This window comes from Syngnathus scovelli, chromosome 2 (genome assembly GCF_024217435.2).
Source record: "Syngnathus scovelli strain Florida chromosome 2, RoL_Ssco_1.2, whole genome shotgun sequence".
Lineage (NCBI taxonomy): Eukaryota > Metazoa > Chordata > Actinopteri > Syngnathiformes > Syngnathidae > Syngnathus > Syngnathus scovelli.
In genome coordinates, this window is record NC_090848.1 from 10,178,971 (window position 1) to 10,195,318 (window position 16,348).

Consider the following 16,348-nt stretch of genomic DNA (forward strand, 5'->3'; position numbering starts at 1 on the left):
GCACACTTGTCAAAATAAATAATAAATAAATAATGATATAAATAAATAAAAAATATAACCCAACGTGCTGGGTCAAATCCTCAACCCAATTCACTCCGTTTTAAGAACCCAAGCATTGGGACTCAGCAGTTTAAATTGTGACAAAAATTATTTTCAATTGTCTTGTCATTGCTGTATGTTTTTATGAAGTACAATAATACCCGGGTACTTTAATGTTTAAAAAAATAACATTCCCAAATCGTTTTTTTTTTTTTTTTTTTAGGGGAGGAGCTAGAACCTATGAATGACATTAATTTTTGTTTATTTCCTAACACAGAATTGAATCATTAGCTTGTAAATGTGTGCAATGACAGAATGCATGTTGATGTTGGCAGCCAGTAGTTGGATGTGCTTGGCGCGACGGTGTTACAGCTTCACTCTGATGTTAATTGTGTGGCCTGAGTGTGAAGTATGAGCTTGTCCGGCATATGAGGACTCGTGCACCACCGCCATGCTCAGATGTGAGCATGGCAGGCGAGTGTGCGAGGCTGCCAAACGCAAAGTAGGTCCAAGTGTCTCTTTGCAAGGCTGACAGCCAGAGCGAGAGAGAGAAAGAGAGAGAGGGAGAGAGAGCGAGAGGGGGAGCGAGTGGAGCAATGGCACCGAGGAGGATGGAAACCAAACCGCTCATCTTATGTGTGAAGATTCTACTACTCTTCTACTCTTTCATCTTCTGGGTGAGGTGCCTTTTCGACTCCATAGGAAAGTTTGCAATCTCTTGTTTTGCGTCTTGAGCTAAAAGGTTTAAAGATGTGCATGTTTTTTTTATTTTTTTAAATCACTCAGTGTTTAAGTTTTATCCTGAGAGGTGGGAGAATGGTATCGATTCTGATGATTGCACGAGCATTCAAGCTGTTTATTAAAAAGGTTAGGGCAGAGTTCAGGTATGGAATCATCCGAGGAATGATGAGAAACAGGGCGAAGCCATCTCACCCACTTGGTAATGAAGAAAGTGACTAACATAGGTGTGTCCAAACTTTTTCTTCCAAGGAGCGTAGACAATGGAATGATGCTGTCACTTAGACATTCTTCACCTTTAATTTGTTAAACAGTTGGAAACCAATCCATCGGTGTACCTAAAGTTATTTTCTTAGTGTATCTGTCTTGTTTTATCTCTAAACGTGATAATACACAGATTTAAAAATGGCGGTAATGCAAACCGATTTGAATAAGACAATTGATCTGGATTTACCCGAACCAAATTGATTGATCAAAATTATTATTATTATTCTTTATTGGTTGTTCCTCTCGGTGAGTAGTCTTGTCAGCTAAAGGTTACGAAAATGTGATGCATAGGAAGCGTCTTAAAACATAATTTTCATACTTCTGTGGTCGACCAAGCCAAGGTTTTATTGTTTTTGTTTTTTTTAATGATTTTTGGGTTTATTGGTTTCCTATATTTGGCCTTGTGTATGGTTCTTATTGCTTTTTTGAATTTGACAGGTGACAGGTGTGGTCCTGCTCGCGGTGGGTTTGTGGTGGAAGTTCATGCTGAGTCCTTACACGCTGTTGATCTCCAGTGCACCGTCCAACGCTCCCTTTGTTCTGACCGGCACCGGCGTTGCCATTGTGCTGTTCGGCCTGTTTGGATGCTTCGCCACGTGCAGGGGGCATCCTTGGATGCTCAAACTGGTGAAATATCGCTTTGGCTTTGGCAACGTTTGGGTTTAGTCAGGCTTTTTGGAACGGATTGGTCACAAAAAGCAAAGATCCACCATAGTATAAATGACACTTCTAAACTTCATTTCCTGAATATGTTTTTGTTGATTTTGTTTCAGCGAATTCGTTTAATGCTCGCTATGTTAATTGTAATTACCAGGAGGCGGCAGTTGAACTATTTTATGTATACCAGAAAGATCGAGACACGGCCATGGAGCCTTTTCTGAGGGATTACGGAAGAAGAGTTAACCCCCACCTCCAGAATTCATACGTTGTCTGATAATGTGTGACCTCTGAGGTCTGCCTGATTGCATGTCTGACCCCAACAGTACGGCGTCTTTCTGGCTTTGGTCTTCTTAATCGAGCTCATCGCTGGAATCTCAGGCTTCATCTTCCGCCACGAGGTTGAAATCCGACAACCGAACCCAAATGTTTTCATTTGATAAACCATTTGTTGTGGAAGTCAGTGTGTTTGTTTGTGCATGTTCAGATCAAAGGCACATTCCTCACCACGTACAGCGAGGCTCTGCTGAGATACGATGGACGAAGCGACAGAAGTGTGGCTGTGGATGACGTTCAACGCAAAGTCAGTGTCCCTGCATCTAGTAATGTCTAGTCTGTCTTGTTACACGCCCAAACTATTGAATAGCTAACTTTAGCTCTGCATTGTTTTATTTTTGTCCCCTTTGTGCAGTTGCAATGCTGCGGTGTTCATAACTATACTACCTGGTTCGCCAGCGACTATTTCCCAACCGGGGGAATCCCTGTCAGCTGCTGTGTTACTTTCTCCGACTGCAAAGAAACAGACTTGAAGAACGCCACTTTGGCAGCTCGCAAAGTCCACAAGCAGGTGATGAGTGATGCAGTCACACGTTCATGATTGATAAATGATTAAAAGGCAAAATTGTGTGTATGCAGGGTTGTTACCAGCTGGTGACGTCCTTCATCGAGAGCAACATGGGAATTATCGCTGGGGTCACTTTTGGGATCGCCTTCTCTCAGGTGCTCATCCGTCTTCAGAATAGCGTGACAAACCATGCTAATCAAACACAGTGGTACCTTGAGATACAAATTCAAACGTTCATTTGGTGACCAGACTTGTATCTCAAAACATTGGAAATGCCATCGCACCAATACAGCCCCCCCCCAACACACACACACTCAAAAACAACATAAATTAATAAAATTTGTAAATCAGAGCAAATAAGATATAGAACCATTCTAACAAATGACATCGTATGTGCTTCAGCTCATCGGCATGTCGTTGGCCTGCTGTCTGTCTCACTTCATCAACACCAACCAATACGAGATGGTCTGAAGAAGTAACAATGGAAACCTGTGGAATCACTTGCTATGTTGTGTAAAATACAGACGAGGTCACTCTTTGTCTGATTGATTGATTGATTGATTGATTAATTGAAACCTTTATTGTCCCCTCTGGGGAAAATTAGTTGTCGAACAGCTCATGACATTTAAAAAAGAGGAAAACAAACAGTCTGGTTCTTTCCTGTTTGGTTCAGTTAACAAGATGATTGTTGACTACTTGGCGAAGGCCAAGGAGTTCACCTTACATTTGAACTATGGAACAACAAATGTTGAGTGTTAATATGAAAGCCCATAATGTATGATATTGTAGGTGTCATGAACTGTGCTATTGTAGACAATAGAATTACAGAAATGTTAACTGATTCACTTATGTCAATTTGTAAGTCATTCCCATTTTGGTATCTGATCAACATGAAGTCATTCTTTTCTTTTGGTTGACTGTGAGATCTCCTAAAATGACCCAATGCAGCAAACGTTGTCTTGCCTAACATGGGCCTATTTGCAAACTCTGCTGTCATACAAAATAAGGACCAATAAAGTTTAGGGACTAGTTTCAAGAATGGAAATTATTTCAATTTTATGAATGTTGTTTTTTTTTAGTTTTTTTTTTTAGGAATGGCTCACCAACCATTACAGGAAATACGTAAGCAAATTATTAAAGATTCAGTTAGTTGTTTAATTTAACACGTGATAAGGGGGCAGGCACGTCAAAGTGTTAGAACCATTAGATTTTTAGCTCAAACCAACTTTTCCTCTTAAAGTTACCAACTCAGTCAATTCCTTTATCCTGAACTTGACTCAACATGTGTACCACAAAGTTCATCTCATCTTCTTCCTATGTTTAGTCTTCAGTTTGTTTGTTGGTATGTTCTTCATCGCTTGCTGCATGTTAGAAGGTGTACATCTACTTATCCTCTAAATGGCATTAGTGGGCTAACTTTAGCCCGCCATAATACAGACATGACTCCTCTAGCACTCATCATTGAGTGTGGTGTTCGTTTTGAGCAGTGGAGAGTACAGAGGATTGAATCATTGTACGGAAAATAAGTGTAAATATCAACACAGCCTCCCAGTGCCCACGGTAGTCTTGAATATGGTCTATATCAAGTCACTTGCTGACCATGCCATTGTTGCGTGATGTGTGGGAATTTTAAAGGCCATTGCAGCCTTGATTGACCCCCTTTTGATGGAGCTCCAGTGGGTGCGAATCTGTGTCTCAGGGTACTATCACCCTTGTGGAGCTCCAGTAGGCCGCCTGCTGAGGTGCGAGGACTTGGATGTGACATGTAGGACATGACTGCTTCCTCCATAACCATTCCTCTATACACTGAAAAAAAAGAACACTCATTTTACCAAATGAGATACTGTCTATGAAGTCAAGACACAACATACACAATACAGTATCATAAGCATCTGCTTCATTTCAGATGGGGAGTGGCACTTGGTAATTACCTCTTTGTGGAAAGTGTGTGTGCACTGCAGCTCTCGGACCCCGCCGGGTCCTCGGTTCAGGTCGTGATGGCAGATCAGACACATGCTGTCTGCATCGCTCTGCAGTACACCCAAGCGGTTATTGTCATTCTACGCAAAACGATTATGACATTCAACGTAATGTCTGAGCGTTAAAGGCGAGGTTTTGGAATTTCAGCCTTGGAAGGTTGATTTACTCGGGGCAATATCAAGAGGCGCAAGGTGGGGCCTGAAAAGGATGACTTTTTGAAAACCAAACACAAATGTAGGTTAACACTAGCCATAGCTCTCTCTCACCAAAGACATGACGTTGCGTCTCCTGAACTGGCTCTTTTTCTCAGGCGCAATGGTCTCTGGGATTGTGGGTATGAGAGAGGGTCTCCGTTCAGCAGCAGGTGCACAAGAGGCTCCCTCCTGCTGAGATGGCAGCAGTCGACGAGAGGAGGAACGTCGCAGCAGAGTCTTGGCGGTCACGGGAGCTTTGGTGCAGGAATGCAGACGAGCGAGCTGCATGGTCGTGAGAGTCGCCTGCACACACCAATGAAAATCTGGTTTTATTTATTAAAAAAATTACAGCACTAAAGAATTGTACGTGCTGCATCTTACCAGACACGGCAGAGATGATCGGCGCTTGGTTTGAAGACGAGCTGACTCCAAGCTAGTTCTGCTTTCAGCTGTACCTTCTTCCACTTCCTCATCTTGCTCTTCATCAGTTGTCTTCTGCTTTTCGCTACCTCTGTACCGCTGCATCCAGGCATTGAAAATGTTGGCATCCTCTTCCTCATCCTCCTCCTCTTCATCTTCCTCTCCTGAAATCACAGGGTTCTGGTCTTGTGCAAAGACCTCACTTCCGTCTTCAGCATCCATTAACCCAAGAAAGGGTCTGTTGTTAGATAACTCGGAGTTAATTAATAGGCCAGCATTTATGTTGCAATGGACATGCTGAAAAAGGTCACATTACTTGTAACTGGGCTGCAACAAACTCATCCAATGCTAGTCTTTCTATATCAATGCACTCTCTGCTTCAATCTCTTTGCTTGTGTTGCTCTTGCCAAAAGCCTGATAATCCATTTAGGCAAAGATGGATGAAGCTGGTTTAGTGTATCTGTGTCAAAGGAGCCCAACAGTGAGAAAGAAGTGTAACACGACTGTTTGAATGCCTCAATAATACTACTTTCTAGCACCATACTACACTCTAGCGCTGAGCATTTTCCGGTCTAAAAGCCGTCTATTAGACGTCTATAAATAGACGTTTGAAGTTTAAACCTCAATTCCAATAAAATTGGGACATCATTTTGAACATATATTCATTTGAATAAAGTACACTACAGACACAAGGTACTTAATGTTCATTCAACTTTATATATATATATATATATATATATATATATATATATATATATATATATATATATATATATATATATATATATATATATATATATATATATATATATATATATATATATATATATATATATATATATATATATATATATATATATATATATATATATATATATATATATATATATATATATATATATATATATATATATATATATATATAAAGTTGCAGCACTAAAGATAATATTATTATTATTATTATTATTATTATTATTATTATTATTATTATTATTATTATTATTATTATTATTATTATTATTGTTAATAAATCGAACAAGCTCAAATAATGTTTTGATTGGTTGATGTATGTGGGCGTTCGTGACGCCGGATGTGGACAACAACCAGATTTTAAACTTCCGGTATGATGGCGGTAATGTTCTATGTTGATGAATACATCTAACTTGTCAACATCATTACTCACTTGAATTTCCAGTCTGCGACCTAAACGAAAAAATGGGTTCGTCTCGATGTATATTTAATTTTTTTATTGCATTATGTGGAAAATTGTCATTTTCGGAGGATGTAGCTGGCGTGCTAGCATACGACTGCGTCTGCTTTCGAGTACTCAAATGCCATGAAACAAAACATGAGTAATGAAAAAGTTCGGATATTCTTACGGCCATTTTGGTAAATAAACAGATTAGAGTAGTAGGAGCAATTCGGATAATAGATGGATGGATACATATTTGTGAAATAATGTCCAATATTAGCAAGTTTATTCCTTTCACTCATTGCCCAAAGTTATTATCCTCGTGTATATCGTCAAAATCGTCATTTTTGGACGTTTTTGGGAAAACATTTAGTAGCACTGTATTTCTCTTGATAAAGAACTTTAATATAGTTTTGGCAAATCCATTTCACTGTCATCCTGACTAACCACCAGATGTTATGCAAACGCAGTGGTATCCTGATAAAAAGTAAGAGGTTTTACATGATGCTGCTTGGGCAATAATGTATCAAATGTGTCGTGTAGCTATTTAGTTTGCTTTGTGTTGCAAGCCTAAACTTGGCTAATGACCTCAAGTGAAGTGGCAATATTAAATTCTGCCGTTATGCAACTTGGCATGGATGTCAGCTTATGACAGCAAAATGTTCACATTTATGAAATGATGTTAATTCCAATGGAAGTTCATCTTGGAATATTTCCAAAATCACACTATTAACTTTGCATGGATATACACAGAACCCTTCCTTGGAAATGAGCTTGTAATGTTTGAACTGCATAAATAAGGTATCTGTATTTAGGTGAGCAATTGCCGATCTTTGTCACAGTTGCTTGGATTGTGTGACTTCAGTCAAAATTAATCAAAGGTGGCTAGAAAATACCCTCCCTCAAACTATAGAATATTAATATATAGAGTAATTTGTAAATTTTGATTTATTTATTCCTTTTTTAAATTGTTGAACATAAAATAGACAAAATAGGAACATGAAAATCCAGAAGCTGCTGAAGAATATCACTTTTAAATAATATTAATCTTTATGGAATAATAAGTAAGGCAAATTCAGCCGTAAGAATCTCTTAAATTAACTTTGCTTATGCTTTAAAAAAAAAAAAAAAAGAATGATACTCACCTTTGAATCTAACATTATTTTCCATGTCGTTTAATTCAAAATTGTACTGGTGTTCTCACTCCGCAGCTTCTCCACTCTCCTTTTCCTCACTGCGCCTTCTCGTCTCTCCTCTTCGTCTGCTGACGGCGGCAATGTGGCGGGTGGCACAGCAGCAGAGTGTCAAGGATTATGGAATTCTGGAAGAGTTTGTGTCTCTGATGACGGAGGCAGTTCCCCAATTGCTGACTGAAAAACAGAGGAGCCTGCTGCTGCTTGCGCTCAGGGCCAAGGTGTGGGTCTCATTATTGCCCACTTATTAGAAATCTTGTCCTGTTTGTGTGATTTTTCCCTTTCCAACCAGTATTTTTTTCCTTTCTCACTACAACAAAATCCCATGTCTAAATGCAAATCTCATTGTAGTTTGAAGAAATACAAGCATCAAAGTTTTGTCGTTTACCACAGATGAGCCTTCTTGATGCTGAAGCGCAAACTGACCACCAGGTCAACCAGGACGGGATTCCCTCCATCTCCATGATACCAGTGAGAGACACACATTCCGGTTTCATCATTCGAGTTTCATCTCATTTGAGTTACATCGTTTTCACACACTTAAAAACTGTTGCAGTAGATCAACTGAAACAAAACATCCATTCATAAACTATAATTGACTAAATCAGTATGTATTTTTGTTGACTAATCAAGACTTCACAATAATGTAGTTCATTAAATAGATTGGGCTAAAATCTATGGACAAAGTCTGTGGAAAAAGTCACGAGACCAATGTGATTATGAGCAAAGTAACCTGATTAATTTTGCATGTAGCCATCATCATATTGAAGTTGACATGATCGAACCGTGCTTCACTTTTCTGAATTTTGTTCTCCAGCTCGGTGCAGGCTCACAGATTGTCGACTGTGGTTCCGCGTTATTGAAAGCCAGTCAATTGGATAGACAGTGCCTATTGCAGGTCAGAGTCGCAACAAGATGATGATGATGATGATGCCATACCTTAAGATAAGTGTGTCTTTTCGTGTTTAATTTTGACTTTGCTCTTTTAAGGATGTGTTCAACCAGACCTTTGATGAGGCTCTCCAGACTCTTCTCTCTGAATTCTTGGCTCGGCTGGAGCAGCTTTTTCCTGTCCCTGACTTCAAACAGGTACCCTTCAATTTATGGGACGGACAAAAATTTAATCATTTGGGTGGGGATGTACTGTATATGGGTCGTTCTCTTGAAGTAGCGTGCAAAAATGGGCCATAGGAGCTGGAAAATAAACTTGTTTGATACCATGTCAAAATAATATAAGATTTGAATCAAACCTTCCTGCAATGTGCATGAATATATAATCATCCCTTCGTTTGCAAGAAGCTGTTGAATGTTGTGGTCAACCTAGTGCATACATGCAAACTTTTTTTTTTTTCCAGGCTGCATCATGGCTCAGTGCTGCCCCCGCTTGCCTGGCTGACTGTTTCAGTCTGGCTGACAAGGAGGACCTGAAAATACTACTAAGTAATCCGAGCTGTTGGTTAGGTCAAGTCACTCCCGCAGGTATAAATCTTCCACATGGCCGTGTGTCTTGTTTGTCTGAAGAAAAATTTGGTAACCCATTTTTTCTTTTGATAGTTGATTGTGACACAGAGAACATCCTCCACTCTGCTTGGTCCCATCCTCTCATCACAAAGCTGACCAATCCTGAGCCTCCTCACCTCAGTGTACAAGTCCAATCAGATTTTTACACTGACACGGGGAGTCCCGCCTTGGATGTGGATATGGAGGTAACCGTGATGATGGAAGATGAAAAAGAGGACTTTGTGATAGTGCAGATGTCACCACCAGCTGAACCAGAGTCCAACCTCAGCTCAGCCGCGGATTCCGTCACACACGTGAAACCTGAGGGAGACGAGTGAGATCTTTTCCCCCTTGATGTCACTCATGCCACATTTCACGTACTTTATCTTTCTAATCAACTTTTCAAATCAGTGTTGAGGACTCGGGTGCAAGCCAATCAGGATATGTGCCAGATCAGCCGCACACTGATGCCATATCCAGCGCTTCCCAACATTCTCAGCGAGTGGCTCACAAATGTCCACAGTGTGGGAAATATTTCATCTACCGCTCTCAGGTATCTGTTGCCACAATGTCCCCCCCCCCCCCCCCCCCCCCCCCAAATGGCCAAAACAATATAAATACGATTGTAAAAAAAAATTCAGATTCATATCTGTTGTACTTGGCCCAAAAATAAGTTATTTTATATTTTGTATCAATCGGTTGATCAGAATTTTATTGTGCTTTCCAAAAAGTCTATATCAGTCAGTTGCTCGTCCTGACAGCACTAATGAGCGGTCTGTCTGCAGGTGATCCGTCACCTGCATGCCAATAAGTCCTGCGGCTCCACCTTAAGCACAATTGTAAAAGCACGCCAAGATAAAGCACCTGCTGGCGACAAGGCGCTCCCCTCCAAAGAACGCCAACACAAATACCTTCGCTCCACCAGAAGCCACATGTGTTTCCAGTGCGACGATGTCTTCGGCACCAAAGCCGAGCTGCTGTCGCATCAGCGCAGCCACCGCGCCCGGCCCGTCTTTCGATGTGGCCAGTGTGACAAGGAGTTCCTTCACCTATCCACTTTGACCAATCACAAGCAGACCCACCGCGACAGCACCGCTTACATCTGCAGCCAGTGCGGCAAAGAGTTCAGCTCGGCCAAAGAGAGAGACGCCCACCGCCAACGGCACCAGCCGCTTGACCTCACCTGCACAGTGTGCTCGCAGAAGTTCAGCTCGCAGTCGCAGCTGCTGCGCCATCTTCAGACACACACGGTGGAGGGTGCTGAGCCGTGCTTCCGTTGCCGTTTCTGTGAGGAGACCTTCCCAGGTAACAGATGGCAAAAAGTGCCAGTACAGATCATTGTCTGGCAAAAGGAGCAACACGGTGCTGCCTTGAGATAGGAGCTCCACTTGTGGCTCAGAACAGGAGTATGGTCACTCATCTTTCTGTGATGTCAAGTCTAACTTGTCGGTTTCTCCGCAGGAGTGACTCTGCTTCGTATCCATCAGCGCTCGCACACGCCCCGCTCATACCAGTGCGAGCAGTGCAACAAGATGTTCGCCTCGCACACCGGCCTCCAGTCGCACAGAGCGACTCACAACGCAGACAGTCGCTTCCTGTGCCCTCAGTGCGGTAAACGCTTCAAGACACGTGACGGGCTGGAGGGCCACCTGAGGACGCACAGTGGCGAGCGACCGTATCGCTGCCCTTACTGTTCCAAAGATTTCACGGCCCTCGCTGGCCTCAACGTGCACGTGCGGCAGCATACCGGCGAGCGGCCGTATGTATGCACGGTTTGCGGCAAGGGCTGGCCGTCCGGGGGCGACCTGCAGAAACATATGAGGGTTCACACTGGTGAGCGGCCGTACACCTGCCAGGAATGTGGGAAGTCCTTTGCTAACTCAGGCCACCTGATCGAACATCGCCGCATCCACACGGGTACGTAGGACCGACCGCTCTGCACTCTGAAGGGCCTGATTTACTGAAGGTTTGCACTTGTGTGAGTGTAAAATCCGGCTGATTGGTGTTTGTGAAATGCTTGACATCCAGGCGAGAAGCCCTTCTCCTGTCCCGAATGTGGAAAATGTTTACGGAGGAAGTTCGACTTGAAGAAACACTTGTTGGGCCACAGCACCAATCGTCCGTATGCCTGCGTTTTGTGTCCAAAGAGCTACACTCGCAGGACTCACCTTAACAGACACCTGCTGACACACACGCCGGCTGGCGACGAAGCAATGGCACCTGACAAGGTTTGACACGGTTCTTCACTTCAATATCTTTGAATGATGTGCAGCTTTTCATCCATGTCTTTAAAAAAATATTTTTGGGTGTTTTGAACCAATAGATCATGATATAGATTGACTGTTTTTACCGCAAATAGAATTTTATTTGGGTGTGATTGTGATTATGAATGGTTGTTTTTCTACGCGTGCCTTGCGATTGGCTGTTGACCAGTTCAGATTGTACTCCCCCTTTTCCAATACTTGACAAATATTGATTTCTTAGCGATGTTGGGACTTTAGAACATCACCCATCTTTATCACCATTCGCATGGCATTCATCAGGAAATAAAACGATTTGAAAAATGTACAATACGTTTCATGTATTTTAATTCACTTTGCGAGATTGTTTAGGAGTGGCCGGATTATTCTGCATTTAGAGGTTATTCAGGGGGACTTCATCGCCTTCAAATATTTGATCTCATCTGGGGGGGACGCAATTTCAAAGCCGTCTGAGAATTGATATCAAGGATCTAAAATGAGAACATATGCAAAAAACCTCCACAGATAAGCAACTGTTTATTTAACAAATCATACATAATTTGGAGCACAAACGACATCCTAAAGACATTTAGCTGAGACATGTATGTAATGTGATGAATGGTGGCGAGTGTTGCCGTCTGCAAGTCAGAAACTACTTTTACACGGTACATTTCTTACAGAAATATGAACTGAAATGTGCATTTATTGTAAATGTAGATGAATGTTGCCGCTGCATGTTGTGTCCTATCAATTAAAATCATTTCTGAACAGGACAAACTTTATTTGCATGATTTGCTTCACACTCTAGTCCTCATCATTAGTGTTTTCAATGACTTTCCTCATCCACCTGCTCATCCTGAAAACATGCGTGAAGAAGCCATACTTTCCATCACGATCGCATCCTTCACCCCACGACACAATTCCGATCTGGTACCAACGGTTTTCTTCCGGATGCTGCGACAACAAGGAGACGTTCAAGGTAATCTCTCACAATGATAGAAAGAATTGATGGAACATGATGTTCACCTTCATCACAAAGGGTCCACCACTGTCTCCCTCGCAGGCATCACCTCGCTCTGAGTCTTCAGGTTTGTATCCTAAAAGGGGTCAATATAATTTGCCTTTGCCCCAGCAGATTTATTTATTTTAAAGAAGAAAACTGGAAAGGAACAAAGAGATAGTACCAGCGCAGAACATGTTGTCAGTGATCCTGACGCTCGTGGAGCTTCTGCAGACGCTCTGATCGGCGATGGGCAGATGGATTTGCTGAAGAACCGTCGGCAAGGCTCTCGCAGACGGGCTCCAGGCTTCCCTCAGGTTTCCCCAGCCGGTCACTCGACCTTTGAACCCTGCATTCATCAGCCTGTCGGCAATCGAAAAATGTCAGTCCATCGTAGCAATCCATCATTCTGACACGACCACGGAATTGTAGTCGTACTGAACTGGATAATTGCAAAACTACTAAACAGGAAACTATTTTAAGGCTCCATGTTATGATTTCATTGAACCACAAACAAGGTTGAGCAATTGTCACGGAAGAAATGGAAGAGTGGAAACGGGTGAGAAATAAGGGAGAGAATAAGGATATTTGAGCAGCTCTTGACCCTCTTGCATTTTAGTGACAGAGACTCTCCACGCTATGCTTTTTAACCCACTGGTTCACATGACATGGCATTTTGGATTCGCTATCACACCTGTAGTTATTTTTCCTGTGATTCAAACTTTGAATCGCACAAAACTAGTGGTCATCTACTCATGATGAAAATGAGTTGCAGAACACCATCAGGTGGTATTTACATGTTCTTTACAGAAATACCATGTTTGGAGTAGTTTTGAATGCTCTTGTATCCGTGGAATCTTGTCTCATTGTCTTCTAGCACGCAAAGTCAGGTGTCAGACTTGTATGCTCACATTTTGGCCACCTTCTTGTTGGGCAAGCAGACGGGGTGGATCCGGTCAGTGAAGACGATCGGTCTCCTCATGTGCAGTAGTGCGATGTCTCGGTTCAGATTCACCCTCCAGTCGTACTTTGGGTGGACGATGATTTGGTCAATCGCCACAATCTTCTCAATGTTACGTTCGAACCTGGATATGAACGACATGACACAGACAGCATCGCCGACGTGTTGCCCGCAAATGGTTGCATGTGGTGGCAAGAAAAGATTTTGTCTTACGTGGCCCTGTTGTGTTTGCCCAAGCGCACGATGATGTCGTTGGTGGTGAAGTTCTTGTTCCAGGGAGGATATAGGATGCAATGAGCGGCTGTGAGGATCCACTGGTCACTGATAAGACTTGCGCCACACAACAACTCTTGAGGGCTTCGCTTGTACAGCATCACTTGCCTGAAGGACATGAACACGTTTTACCTCCATATCACTCTGGACCAGGGGCGTATTTAGTCATTTAGTTCGAGTCTGGTTACCATGGCGCTGAGGACACCTCGGCATCGGTACCCCCAACAATGCGTTGTTGTCGGTATGATTCCAGCAGCTGGTTTTCATTAGCATCTTCCTTGTACTGCTTTTCAAACAGGGGCCTCTCGCCACACACTGCAACACATCAAGCTCAGAAGCATCCATTCCCCCCTCCAGGTATGAACTAGTTTCATTCTGCTTGCTCATTTTGTGGCCAGAAAATAAGAAGGTCTTACCGTTCTCCCCTTGCCCAAAGGAACGAGGGTTAAAAAATGCCTTCCTGGCAGGTGCGCCGACAGAACGCTCGCGACCAGCAGACTGTGGCGGCGACTCATAGTCAATCAGGTCTTCTTCTGCAGGTAAGACACACAGCCCCCATTGCTGTCTGCTGCACTGGTTGAAGTGGCGCCACTGGCATCATATTTACCACACAGAGGGAAATTGCAGTAATCCACTGTCACATTCTCCTTTTGCTGAATATAGCACCATGGGCCTTCTGGGTCGTTGTCAGGATTACGACACTTGTTGCCCTCGAGACTGACTTCGGGTAAAAAGTCTTTGCCCTGGCTCAGCTTCTTGACTTCTGGAAGGGACCATTGCAGGCAGGTGTGGCCTCCCATGGTCACGGCCCGGTCACCGGCGTAGTCCACGCCATTATCCACTAAACAGTCACTGGCACTTTTTGGTGCAGGGGCCACAGTGGGGGGGACAAAGGTTTGCCCTTGAAGGAAAAACAATCCATGATACAGCATCGGCCCCCAATATATCTTAAGACCGCTTTGTACTGTAACCTGCCCCCCAATATGTCTTAAGACTGCTTTGTACCATAACTCTCCAGCATGGCTATCCAAACCTCATGGTATTAAATTGACGCCGGGCCGAAAAGGCCAGAGGCAAAAATGAGCCATTGAAGCGGTTCAATAAGAGAAAGTTCCCTTCTGAGGCAGTTTGACGTACGCAAATACAACTTTCTGTACGACCAGACACACAAAGACCAAAAAAACCTGTAAATCCACCCTGCCTCATTTTCTAAACCACGGCACAATGGAAATTGCTCAGATTGCAGTACAAAGTCATCCCTACGTAGTTGGTCAACGAGACTTGCCACATATTGGAACCGTGCAGGTCTCTTTCTGCACCATTGGGTCCTGAGTGAAACACCAGGGTCCTTCATCTCTTCCGTCTGGGTTCCGACAGAAATTCTCCTTCAGGATGCTGTCTGGTTCTGAAGCGTTGAATTCCCTGCAAAGACACACATTCTTCAAAGCGTACCGCCAAGCACTTTGAACTCACCTATTTGTGTTTGAGTGCCTCGCTCAATGGAGCGGATACCTTATTATGGGATGCGGGAATCCGCTACTCCATCTTTGACAGAGTCTACCAGATTTTGTGATGTGGACGTCTCCTTCATAGTTGAGGCCTTTGCCGGAAATACACTGACCTGGACACAGAAAGGTACGCTGGCGTAAAGATGTTTGGATCACTTCCACCACACTTCCTTATTTCTGCTTTTACCTTTGATACATTTTTTGACCAAGTCGATGTTGGTCTGTGTTCGTAGCAGTGTTGTTCCCTTGCAGTCTGTAGAGGGACACATTTGCACAATTGTGTGTTTGTGCGAGTTCAGCTACACTGGACTTTGTTCATGTTTGATTAAACTTCTCGGCGAGTCAAAGAACTTGAATCGAACGTATCCAGAAAACTTGTTCCTGTCGTGCAGCTGCGCTAGCTTCTTGCGGGTTGTTTTTGTGAAAGGAGGACAACCCAAAAGTACAGGATGCTAAAGGCTACAGTGTACTCACCCAGATATTTCTGCCAGAAGACTTCCTGAAAAGGAATCCCAAATCATAGTTTAACTCGGAGTAGCTGTCACAGTCAGCAAGTGAAAATGAGTGCGCTCGTACTGTTTTATCTGGCTCCTCAAACACTTCTCTGGCCTCTTCGTGGTCACAGATTTCCTCGATGCATTCTCTCTCCAGGTTCCCTGAGTACAACAGGCAAACACTGACACACATGGACTGCGTTTTAGTCTTTTTTGTCTTGTGGAGCGGGTCTCTTACCTGGTTTCACCTCCTCAAACAGCTGGTTTGCTCGTCGTGTTCGGATCAGAACCTCTGAGGCCCGCTGGCTGTCGAGAAAAACTACACAAACAAATAGTAAATGTGACTTTTAGTCCACAAACTGGGGTTCTTCTGAGAAGTGTTCTTGCTGTTTTGACCGCTTGGTCTTGACTCTAAGTTTGTGAAATCATTTTCTGTTTAACCAGATGTTCTAAAACCATCTTGTCACTGTCACTTAACTACTGGTACCAAAGTTTAAGGATCAAATACCATGTTCCGTCAGACAGCCATGCAGCAGGAACAAAAGTAGAAGAGCCGCTGGTCCCACCATGATCTTCACCGCCAAGCAGGAAACTCCAAACCAAATCCAGAAGATTCCCGTTAAGTCTCTTTGTAGACCTGCGTCATCTGGTGGGCGGGAATATTGACTGCAAGGTCAAAGTATGATTCAGGTTGATGAGGCACACTTTTTTACTCAAACTCATCCAGCTCCCAATACCTGGTGGAAGAGCTTAGACTCACACCCAAAATGTCTTGTTTGCCATTCATGTTCATGTCGGCAAATGATGAAAAATGGCAAATAGAGTGCACTTAACCCTTTTTCGTCATC

The 16,348-nt window shown here is 43.1% G+C and overlaps 4 protein-coding genes across 6 annotated transcripts; 2 read left to right on the forward strand and 2 right to left on the reverse strand.

The window, feature by feature from the left end:
* Nucleotides 1-16: 16 nt before the first annotated feature.
* Nucleotides 17-3,584, forward strand: LOC125988065 (tetraspanin-7-like). Its single transcript, XM_049752849.1, has 7 exons — nucleotides 17-716; nucleotides 1,483-1,671; nucleotides 2,028-2,102; nucleotides 2,189-2,284; nucleotides 2,393-2,548; nucleotides 2,617-2,700; nucleotides 2,948-3,584. Exons 1-7 carry the CDS (start codon nucleotides 636-638, stop codon nucleotides 3,014-3,016), a joined length of 750 nt encoding a protein of 249 aa, XP_049608806.1. The 5' UTR covers nucleotides 17-635; the 3' UTR covers nucleotides 3,017-3,584.
* Nucleotides 3,096-7,614, reverse strand: si:ch211-207l14.1 (uncharacterized). Its single transcript, XM_049752853.2, has 5 exons — nucleotides 7,477-7,614; nucleotides 5,101-5,348; nucleotides 4,792-5,022; nucleotides 4,477-4,575; nucleotides 3,096-4,351 (listed from the first exon to the last, which is right to left on the reverse strand). The coding sequence occupies exons 1-5, from the start codon at nucleotides 7,499-7,501 to the stop codon at nucleotides 4,241-4,243; spliced, it is 714 nt and encodes a 237-aa protein (XP_049608810.2). The 5' UTR covers nucleotides 7,502-7,614; the 3' UTR covers nucleotides 3,096-4,240.
* Nucleotides 6,233-11,595, forward strand: LOC125988044 (zinc finger protein 345). 2 transcript variants are annotated; one of them, XM_049752799.1, is made up of 11 exons: nucleotides 6,233-6,358; nucleotides 7,543-7,745; nucleotides 7,918-7,995; nucleotides 8,342-8,422; nucleotides 8,515-8,613; nucleotides 8,880-9,003; nucleotides 9,079-9,358; nucleotides 9,436-9,577; nucleotides 9,810-10,329; nucleotides 10,486-10,941; nucleotides 11,053-11,595. In XM_049752799.1, exons 1-11 carry the CDS (start codon nucleotides 6,355-6,357, stop codon nucleotides 11,256-11,258), a joined length of 2,193 nt encoding a protein of 730 aa, XP_049608756.1. In that variant the 5' UTR covers nucleotides 6,233-6,354; the 3' UTR covers nucleotides 11,259-11,595. The 2 variants fall into 2 exon arrangements, with proteins under 2 accessions (XP_049608756.1, XP_049608755.1); XM_049752798.1 differs by lacking the exon at nucleotides 6,233-6,358 and adding an exon at nucleotides 6,378-6,818.
* A 187-nt stretch (nucleotides 11,596-11,782) lies between these two features.
* On the reverse strand, nucleotides 11,783-16,137 carry f2 (coagulation factor II (thrombin)). Of its 2 annotated transcripts, XR_007488210.2 has the most exons (16): nucleotides 16,009-16,137; nucleotides 15,739-15,819; nucleotides 15,583-15,662; nucleotides 15,481-15,505; nucleotides 15,194-15,259; nucleotides 15,011-15,119; nucleotides 14,784-14,920; nucleotides 14,106-14,399; nucleotides 13,915-14,031; nucleotides 13,687-13,813; nucleotides 13,439-13,606; nucleotides 13,176-13,349; nucleotides 12,449-12,627; nucleotides 12,291-12,361; nucleotides 11,977-12,218; nucleotides 11,783-11,923 (listed from the first exon to the last, which is right to left on the reverse strand). XR_007488210.2 is itself a non-coding variant. In XM_049752805.2 (15 exons), the coding sequence occupies exons 1-15, from the start codon at nucleotides 16,067-16,069 to the stop codon at nucleotides 12,069-12,071; spliced, it is 1,839 nt and encodes a 612-aa protein (XP_049608762.1). In that variant the 5' UTR covers nucleotides 16,070-16,137; the 3' UTR covers nucleotides 11,783-12,068. The 2 variants fall into 2 exon arrangements, 1 of the variants encoding a protein (XP_049608762.1); XM_049752805.2 differs by having other exon boundaries at nucleotides 11,783-12,218.
* Nucleotides 16,138-16,348: the final 211 nt, after the last annotated feature.